We start from the raw sequence: 10518 nt of genomic DNA, 5'->3' as shown, positions 1-10518 counted from the left end.
CCTGGTGCTCCAGGTCTGAGCCTGGAAAGTTGAGAGCTGTAGGTAGGCCAGCAGCATAATCTGGCACAGAAATCTGGGGGCTTGAAACAATCCTCAGGGTGCTGGTCCAGCCAGATGTCCAGGATGGAGGAGATGGCCCTGGGACAGGCCAGAACAACTGAGTCTGAGGCCTGGCTTTGCCTTCCTCATGACCCTCCCCCTACTTCCCCATGGTAGGTGGGTCTCTGCACCTCCTGCTGCTATCCAGGAAGAGCCAGTCCTACATAAGGTCCCCCTTCAATCGGGCAGTCCTGGTAGAAAGGATCCTGGTCTCCTATGAAGGGCTTCACAAGTCCTCTGTCACTGAGAGTTCTTGCTCAATGATGTGGGTGTGGGTCAGCCTGCTCCAAGGAAGCCCTGCACACTCTGCCATGGTCCCTGGCCCCTGGTCACAGAATTGCCAACCCCATGAGGGGACGGCGGGGGGTGCATGCTATTTACTCGGCACTCCTTGGCCCACAGCAGTTGTTCCAGGAACATAGACCAGTCAAAGAAACACTCTTTGTGTCTAGCCCTGGCTTTCAGGACCCACCTAACACCTCCCACCTTAGCTACTGCAGCTTCTTCCTGTCTGATTACCAATGTGCCCAGGGAGGTTGTTCTCTTCCCACCGACACTCAGTTCCCTCAGGGCAGAACCCTCAATTGAGCCTTCACTTAGCTTAGTGGGCATAGTGTTTCTCACAGCCCCTATTTGGGACCCAGCACGGAGTTGGAGAAAGTGCTCTCTCACACCAGTAAGTCTACATGCATAGCTCTCTCAACTCTCTTTCTAGTTTTAGGAGAAACCCTCCCAGAGCTGCCCTCAACAGAAATCCCATGATAGGTGGGCGGTAGGGTTTTGCCAGCATCTCAAGTGCTCAGTGCCCTTGTTCCCTGGATATCTATGTGAATCCAGTGCCCAGATACAGAAAGATATCATGGTTTGTCAGGGAAGAGCAGGGAGCAGGAATTGTGACTATCTTGTCATGTGTCCTCAGTGCATTTCTTTCCTTTTGTTTCACCTAACTGTGTCTGCTTCTCTTGTCTTCTCATCTGTCGTTATCTCACAGAGGGACAGAGAAACGAAGATGTGACTCTGTGTGCACATGCTTCCCATGCTCTCCTTCCAGGATGAAGTTCTGAAACGTGTTCTCTATCCCTGGACATGAGGAGGCTCTCAGCTATAGAAGGGGTGACTCCGGGCTCAGTAGATGGGGACAGTGGGTGAGCGAACCTGGACATATGTGTCTGAATACTCAGGTGCATACAAAACTAAGACATGAGTAGTCATTGCTGTCACAGCCTGAAATCCCACCCTGCCCACTTTCACAGTCCTGGAGGTTCATCGGACTGTGTATACATTGGAGGTCCTTAGCTCCAATGTAAACATGAAAACTAAGATAATCTGTGATGGTCTCCAAGTATTAGTGATTTAGCCTTAATACCAGATTGTGTAAATTTGTGGGTGGCAGGAACTGTGAAGGGTACTTGTATAAAAAATCTTACGTGAAAAGAAATAGAAACAGGGATAGTAGCAATAATAACAATCGCCTCATCTGCAAATGTAAAATGGGATGGGAAAACTAATAGAAACAAGGATATTTATAAAATATAGGAAACAGTGATATTAATAATTGCCCCCATATACAAATAGAATAATGAGAAAAAGAGAAATCAGAAGGAATGAACATTTCAAGAGTTAATGTTGACAGATTTTTTCAAAAGGAAATGTAGTAGAAACATTGTTAGAATGCAGGAGCCCATGAATTTCCTGAAAAAGTTATTAAAAATGTCTGAGCACAGCTTAGCGGAATTTAGCAAAAGTGCTAAGACAACATTTTAAGCTTCCAGAGAAAAACAGAAGATCCCTGACAAAGCAGCATCAGTAACACTGAAGTCTAATTTCTCCACAACATACTAGATGTAAGAGGACAATGAAATCATATATGTAGAGCAGGAGAGAAAATAACTTTAAATATAAAAATCAATGTTCAGTCTAAGAGTCACTTAAACTTGATGTCATCATGAAACTATTCTTAATTATGCATGGCTTAAGACATTCTCCAGAGAAACATTTGCCTTGAATACTCTCGAAGAAAATACTCAAGTTAGAAGACAAATGTAATCAGGACAATGATGCAAGTGTTATGATAAGTCGTGAGAAAGATAAGTTAGTCATGCTTCCTCTTGATGAAAAGAATCCACACAAAGTCTGAAATAAAATTGTAAAATACTAGGTAATGTCAACACTGTCGAGTGGATGAGGGTCTGGGGTGGTGGGACACGAGACCTTGTTAACATAGTTGTCCTGCTGGGAGAAAAGAGAGATGTGTTGAAGAAATCCTTGGGGGTAAATTTCAATGCATGCATTTTAATTTAAGAGAGGGCATCCTGGCTTGTAAAATAGAATGGATAAACTAAACCATTCTCGTGAAAAAGGACCTATTTAATGAGCAACAGTAAACTATGAGAAAACATCAGAAGAAAATTTGGCCAATCATAGTTATTGTTTGCTCTGTCATACACATTGTGTCAGTACCTAGCAGATAACACCCAGCCTTTTAAGCAAAATGAAATGCTAGCATCTACTATGCCACATAGGAAGTCTCAATAAATTCTGAAGAAAAAATACATGCTTGTTCTCTACTGAGATGACAGATAATGCATAGTGCAAATATGTTCTCTTACCATCATGCACTAAGGTAAGAGGTTAATAATAAAAGGATATCTCTCAAATGACCAAATATCTGACAATTTAAGAAGGTATTACTAAGTATGGAGTGAAATATATACTACATACACCTTCTGTTCAAAAAGAAATTGTGAGAGAAATTATGGAATACTTACAATTAAAAAAATAAAGAAAAGCTACAAATCAATAGCAGTAAAAATTGAGAGAGAGTTTTAGTTTTAAAAAGGAAATAATATCAAGGAAGGAACTATAGTTGGAAGAAAGATCTAAGTATCCAAATTAAAAATTAGAGTGAGACCCAGAGTGCCCTTAAAAAACAAGGAGGGGAAAAGGTTTTGGCAGAAACCAGTAAAAGAAAGAACCAAGAGAAAGGAGAAGGATCCTGTGTACATATTTCCAACAAATGAGGTGAAAAGAACATGTTTCTTGAAAGAAACAATACTACCTTACTCAAAAGGATATAACTTAAGAGTCCTCTGAAAGAAACTGAACCTGTAGTTAAGACATTCTAATGAAGGACACCCAGGCCCACATGGTTTCTTTGGAGATTTAAACAGAAAAAATAAGCATACATTTCACTGAAGAGGCTATACCAATGTCAAATATGCACTTGACAAGTTCAATATAGTAAGTCATTAGGGACAGGTCAATTAAACCACAATGAGATATGCTACTACACATTCGTCAGAATAACTAAAATAAAAAAAACAGTGACAACACTAAATGCTGGTGAGGATGTGGAGAAATTGTATCACTCATAGAGTGCTGGTGGGAAGGTAAAATATTACAGCCGGTCTGGAGAGTAGTCTGGTCATTTCTTATAAAACTCAATATGCAACCGGTCAGTTACTCTTGTGGGCATTTATTCCAGAGAAATAAAACTTACGTTCACTCAAAAACCTGTACACAAATGCTTATGGAAGCTTTATGTAAAAACCAGCAAGCTATATCTTAAATCCCTTGTTGGGATTAATGTGTAGAATTTGTAAGAAACATCTGTCAAATGAAGGCAGGAAGAAAACTCAGAACAAAAATGTGTAAAGTATGACTCCAGGCAGGAGTCATCCAAGATGTTTTGTAAACAGTTCCAGCCCTTCATGAATATAGCAAAAACGTCTTACATGTGCTGGTATTTGGACTTTCTTTAAAGAGGCCTTACCTCTCCCCAGGCTTTATGACAGGTAGTTCTGGCAGATGATGTAAGTTTCCCTTAATCATGGGTTGCTGAGGCCTGTAGGACTTGTCCTCATCCCTCAAATCCCCCAGGAAACCAGAAGGGCAATTGAGACCAGACACAGTCTCCCTAAGGGAGGGCTTTGCTTTGGCAGAGGCCAGCCCCATGCAGGGCCTTTCCACAGGAACAAGCTGGTTCTCAGACTTGCCTTAGGCCTGAGAATGAGGAGGGGTGAGGGACAGACCAGGAGAGAGACGAAAGGAGAAACCTTCCTAAAGCCCAGGTCCCTATAAGTTTTCAGGGACGTGGTTCCTCCCTTTCAGGACCTTGTTAGTGGGGGTGGCCTGGAATGTGTCTCCTGGGCTCCATTGATGATGCCTGAAGGGGCGGTAAAGAGCTCTATGGAGCTAGAAGGCCACCTAGGGGCTGCCTGCCAATATGATTGTCTAGGCCAAGCCCTTCGACATGAAGAGGTCTCATGCAGGCTTCAGATTCAAAAACAGAAGATGGGGAAAGGTGGAGGAGTCCTGTGTCCACCAATAATTGCACATCGCCCATCCCCCAAGGGAGAGGGCTCTCTCCTCTCCCACCAGAGAAGCCTGATGCAGTCAGAAATGCACTGTAGACAGACTTGATTGTCTGATTATGAGTTATTTGAATTTGTACAAGCTGCTGCACCCTTCTGTGTCTCAGTTTCCTCATCTGTGAAATGAACGTATCTTCTATCACAGAACATTGCTGTGAAGATGATTAATGAACTAGGATTCATTAAGATGTTAAATAGAAGTTCAACAAGACATTAAGGTACCAACTGGTCACATTTTTATGAGTGCTTGTTACAGACACAGGGATGTGCTAAAGACCATGCAGCTCAGAGTCCCTATCCATCCTCACCACAACTCTGTGAAGTAGATTACAGCAGACAGAGCCAATGTGCAGACTCACATACTGCTGAGCCATTCTTCTGATTTCAGCTGTGGCCGGAGTGGAAATTTCCCTGCACATTTCTGCTCATTGTGTAATGACAGTGTTTCCACTGGCCTGGGGTCCTCTGATGCCATGAACAGTGGGGTTTGGGGGCTTCACTAGGTCTGAGCACAGGTGAAATTCACAGAAGCAGGGAGTAGAATGGTGGTTACCAGGGCAGGGAGGTGAGGGAAACAGGCAGATATTGGTCAAAGGTTTCAAAATTCCAGCTTTGTAAGTTTTAAGGATCTAACATATAGCACGAGGTCTGCAGTTAGTAATACTGTGCTGTAAACTGGTAATTTCCTAAGAAAACAGATTTCACATGCCCATACCAGAGGAAAAAAAGGTGATTATGTGAGATTGATATGTTAATTAACTTGCCTGTGGTGATGACTTTACTTTGCCCATATCTATTAATTATCATGTATTACACCTTAAATACAACTTTTATGAAAAGAAAGAATGGTTCTTCAAATTTGACATGAGGACACTGTATACTTCATTAATAAAAGTCTCTATTTTTAAATCCTCTGGTGAGTGGGTACTAATATAGAAAATTTGTTGTAACACTAGATGATGAAAATAATTTTCAGTTTTCAATGCTTATGGGAAAATTACCACCCTTACCAATAATTATTTTGTGTGATTATATATTTATGAAGTAAATATAGTGAAATGCTAGTAAATTTGCTGCTAGTAAACTGAGTAACAGAATGAAACAGTTGATGCAACCTTGGGGAGATACTTACGTTTTGATAACAATTTGGTAGTATAGAACATGAGCTGTAAACTCTCCATAAGTACACATAACATATTTATTTTTAGGAATGTAGGCTAGGAGAACAAATCATGTAAAAAGTAATGGTTGTTGGAATGATTATTTTTAATATTCAAAAATTGGAATTAATCCTTAGGCAGTATAGTCATGCAATCTCTGACAAAACTATGAAGTCAGGGAGTGTTGGCACATCTCAGAAAGTACAATAATGACAAATGTGCACATTGTGTCACTACGGGGAAACTCAGATATAAAATGTAAATACTGTTTAAGTTAACAAGTAAAACTAAAATGATCAGTGAATATTAATTTCAATAGTGAGAGATGCATATGGGATGGTGCAAACCTGTGCATTTTAAGTGAAGTGGACGATTTTTACTTTAAATTTAAGTGTGCAGTAAGCATGGTTTCAAAGGTAGACTGAAATCTTCCCAGCACATGGGCCCTGGAAAGTGAATGATCCTATCTTAAGCCCCAACATGTTCTCCAAAAAAATGATTTAAGCACAGGATCCCTTCTGGTTTCAGAGTGCAGGAACAGGCAATTCCTTATCAGCAGTTTTGAGATCTGCTGCTGCTCTGCTGCTGCTCAGTTTTAATTTTAACAAGGACTACCACTCCAATAGCTGACATTTATTGAAGGTACACTACATACTAGGAATAAACCATTTACCTGCTTACATGCATATTGCAATCATCACAAGAATGTTTTACATATTTTACTCAAAGTCTACTTCCCAACAACATGATAAGGTAGGTTATACTTGCTTTGAAAGGTTAAGTAATTTCCTAGGTTCATGCAGCTTGAAAGTGGTAAGGCCAAGATTTGAACTTGCTTCAGTCTATGTCTGAGCCAGTGCTGTCTACTGCTTTGCTACACTACTTGTTATTGTCAGACGGTGTGTGTGAGCTTACTTTAAGGTAAGTAGGGAGCAGGTGAGCTGGCTATCCACAGCTGACTCCCACTGGTGAGATATTATGTGCAGTAATCACAACCTATGTCACTATAGTGTGCAACCAGATTCTTAAAGGGAAATAGACAAGAATGAAAAATAGCACTCAGTAGGAGCCTTTCATTTTCTTATAGAATCTAGTTGGTCGTGGTATACCTTATTGTATATACATTGCCCCCAACTTTTACTGACTCATCTTTCCAACAGCTTTTGGTGATGTAGCTTTTTGGTAACCATCAATAATAATCAATTCATTATGAAAATATTGGCCTGAGTTGATCTTGGGAGGAATATAGGATAGAGTGGGTTAACTGTGGACACAAAAGTTGTGAACTGGAGATGGTAGACCCAAACAATAGGGAGAATAGTTTGAACTTTATTCTGCCAGCAGTAGAGAGCTACTGGCGTCTTCTAATAGGATGGGAGTCATGGTGCTATAAGTAACCATATTCCTTGGAGATCAGTCTGATTGTGGTGTGCAGAATAGGTGAAATGGGGAGAGACTGGGGACTGGAGAACTTCTAGGAGGGGGTGTCAATCACTGAGGTAAGAAATTATGAACTATCTATAAAACCATTCTGTCTTGGTCCCTAAATGTATGATTGCAATCATGCCAGTGGTGTATAGAACATATTAAGGGTACCAGGCCTAATGCCAAGTGGTAAGTATTGGTGAAGCAAAGGTAAAATTGACTTGGAAAAGTTTCCCCAAAAATAAAAATGAAGATTTTCACATGACATTGAAAATGCTAATAGTGATGGGGTTCTCAGATGGTTGGTAAAATATGGCAGCAGGCCTATCTAAATATTCCATCAAAGTGATGAAAGACAAATACCATATGATCTCACCTTTAAAAGGAACCTAATCAACAAAAGAAAGAAACAAACAAAATATAACCAAAGACACTGAAATAGAGAACCGGCTGACAGTCTTCAGAGGGGAGAGGAGAGGACATTTCAGGGGAATATCAGGGGAGAAGGGGAAGGGATTACAGGAACAAATATAAAGGACACATGGACAAAAACTAGGGGTGGGTGGAAATGGGAGGGAGAAGGGGAGGGCTGGGTGGGTGGGGCAGGTTTGGGAGTAAAAGATAGAAAATTGTACTTGAAAAATAATTAAAATAAAATTTAAAAAATACTCCATCAAAGCCTTCCCAGACTTAGCTTCTGTTCTTTTGGCATTGGGGTGGCACACACATGGAGTCCAAGTATGAAAGGCACAGTTGATAGGGATCCAAGTAACAAAAGTCACAGTGATGGGGGGCGGGAAAGCTATCTTTCTCTGGACTTTATTCTTGGCCACACTCAACAGCACAACCAGATGTTCCTGGTGGTCATGAATTGTTCCCTGTGGTTCCAAACCTTTTCAAGCACCTCTTTTATTACAATTACATACCAGGATAGCTATGACTTTAAAACATTATGGTTTTAGGAACTTTAGCTAAAGATATTGATGTGAAAATGGGTTTGTTCTGATGCACTGTTATAGGCTAGGAATGAAAATTTCAAGTTCAGATCACAAGTCCTAGAAGCAGGTTTCCACTTTCTCTCCCTCTCTTGCTTCTCACTGCTTACTGGTGGGGAGTACACCTGAGGGGACACCCCCATACTGGATGTCAAGTCACTACTACCAAGGGGGATAATTTTTCCTAACCCAAATTAGCTTTCTCAGGGAAGACTTGATGTCTCTGTTCCTCAAGCTATAGATAAAAGGGTTCAGCATTGGAGTTACTGCTACATACATCACTGATGCAACTGCACCATTCAGTGATGAGTGGGTTGAGGGTGGACTAAAATAAACACAAGAGGTAGTCCCGAAGAATAGAGAGACCACAGAGAGATGAGAGCTGCAGGTAGAAAGGGCTTTCTGCTTCCCCTGAGTGGATGGGATCTTCCAGATTGTCAAGAAAACGTATGTGTAAGAGATAATCAGGCTAAGCACACACACCAGGCCCGTGACACCTCCGATGCTGAAGATCACCAGCTCATTGATGAAGGGGTCTGTGCAGGACAGTCTCAGAAGAGGGTTGATGTCACAAAAGAAGTGTGGGATCTTGTGCTCTGCACAGAAGGACAGGCTGTTCATCAACAGTGTGTGTAGGAGGGAATAGAGGCCGCTCATGATCCAGGATGCAGACACTAGGAGGACACAGAGCCCAGGGCTCATGACCATAGTGTAATGGAGTGGGTGGCATATGGCCACATAGCGGTCATAGGCCATGACTGCTAAGAGCAATGCCTCCAGTATCCCAAACAGTAGAAAAAAATATAGTTGTGATACACAACCTGCATAAGAGATGACCTGATTCTGGATCCATATGTTTGCCAGCATCTTGGGGACTGTAGTGGACACAAGACCAGTGTCAGTGAGGGAGAGGTTGACCAGGAAGAAGTACATAGGTGTGTGGAGTTGAGCATCGGTGATGATGGCCAGGATGATGAGGAGGTTGCCTGCCACTGTGACCATGTACATGGACAGGAAGAGCCCAAAGAGGACCTCCTGTTGCTCTGGCTGCTCTGCGAGTCCCAGGAGGAAAAATTCGGAGATGCTGCTTAGGTTTTGCCATCCCATTTATCTGTAAGTCGAAAGTGAAGATAACTGAATGAGATTGGCAAGCCCTGGATTGTGAACTCTGAAACTTACTCAAGATGCCAATGTTGATCTTCTTGTATGAGATGGAATCATGAAATATTGAATATTTAACTGCTTGGGACCTATAAAAATGGCAGTTTCACATAGTTCAATGGAATATTTGCAAGTTTCTGTGTTTGATGCCATGAGAAGCCAAAGATTTGTTTTTAATAGGAGAGAGATTTTTGTTTTAATTTATTATATAAGCATCAACCTAATGCACACATATCAGAGCTAGGCTGGAGGTGTTTGTTGGCATAACTCTTGTGGTATTCATGTGTACATTTTGACATTAATCCATCCTAAGACTCTGCCCATCTTGTTTCCTTCAGCTGAAATAGTCTTCCATCTCTCATTCATCCATCTAGCTAAACTTGGGTCATTAGCTTAGATGCTACTTCTTTTAAGAAGCCTTCTCAGACTCATCCTCTCACAACAAACTCAGGTTCATGCCCCTCATACCCTTCTGCCTTCCTAATCACAGCAGGTGTCCCTCTGAATGGTGACTATTGACTTATTTGTTTGTTCCTCCACACTGTCACTGGAGTGAGCACCTTGAGAGTAGGCAGAGAAATTGTCTCTCTTGTTCATCTTTGAAATGAAGCATTAACCATGAGCCTGATACAACATAGATACTTTGTGAGTGTCCAGTATGTGAATAAAAAACTCTATTAGAATAGAAAGAAAAAATGGTCAAGTTGGATAGAGGTAACATTGGGCATAGGAAACAGCCTGAAGCTTTTTATTAGCAGGCTCACATGTAGCTTTGATTTAATGGAGTCCTGGACATAGGAATATGTAGAAAACATGGTTACAGAGACATAAAGGTGTCAAAAAACCAAATGTACTCTTTGTAGGTCAAATTCTCGGAATGGAACAGTGATTCAGCTGAGGAATTGGCCCACAGATTCAGTCCCCCACCCTGAGCTAATTGTTTCCCTCCAAAGTAAAATATGTCCTATGAATCTGTCAGCCCTAGTTGCACCCCCTGAAATGACCACTCCCTAGTGACAATGGCATCTTGTGTCATATTCACTCACTGACCACAGATATCTCTCACCAAACTGTCTTCTTCTTGTCTGTATACACTCCAGGGCATGTTGCATGCTGCCCCCCCTCTCATTAAAAACTTCACCAAAGGCAAAAATAGGAAGCCCAGAAACAGAGCACAGTATACATCAGGTTTTGTTCTGCTGAAGGCAGCATTGCCAAATGGTAGGAAGGGGGAGGGGGATTGAACAAATGGTGCTGGGACAAGCTAGTTCATTTTTTGCAGAAAATTAATTTAGATTCATTCCT

The 10518-nt window shown here is 41.5% G+C and overlaps 1 protein-coding gene across 1 annotated transcript; it reads right to left on the bottom strand.

The window, feature by feature from the left end:
- Window positions 1-7726: 7726 nt before the first annotated feature.
- LOC114503923 (olfactory receptor 1G1-like) lies at window positions 7727-9273 on the bottom strand. Its single transcript, XM_028521503.2, is given in 1 exon segment — window positions 7727-9273. A coding segment is annotated over 1 exon segment (1059 nt). The 3' UTR covers window positions 7727-8214.
- Between the last annotated feature and the right edge of the window lie 1245 nt (window positions 9274-10518).

Source organism: Phyllostomus discolor, chromosome 8 (assembly GCF_004126475.2).
Source record: "Phyllostomus discolor isolate MPI-MPIP mPhyDis1 chromosome 8, mPhyDis1.pri.v3, whole genome shotgun sequence".
Classification (NCBI taxonomy): domain Eukaryota; kingdom Metazoa; phylum Chordata; class Mammalia; order Chiroptera; family Phyllostomidae; genus Phyllostomus; species Phyllostomus discolor.
The sequence above is the reverse complement of the archived record's forward strand: the minus strand, read 5'-3'. Positions and strand labels throughout refer to the sequence as shown.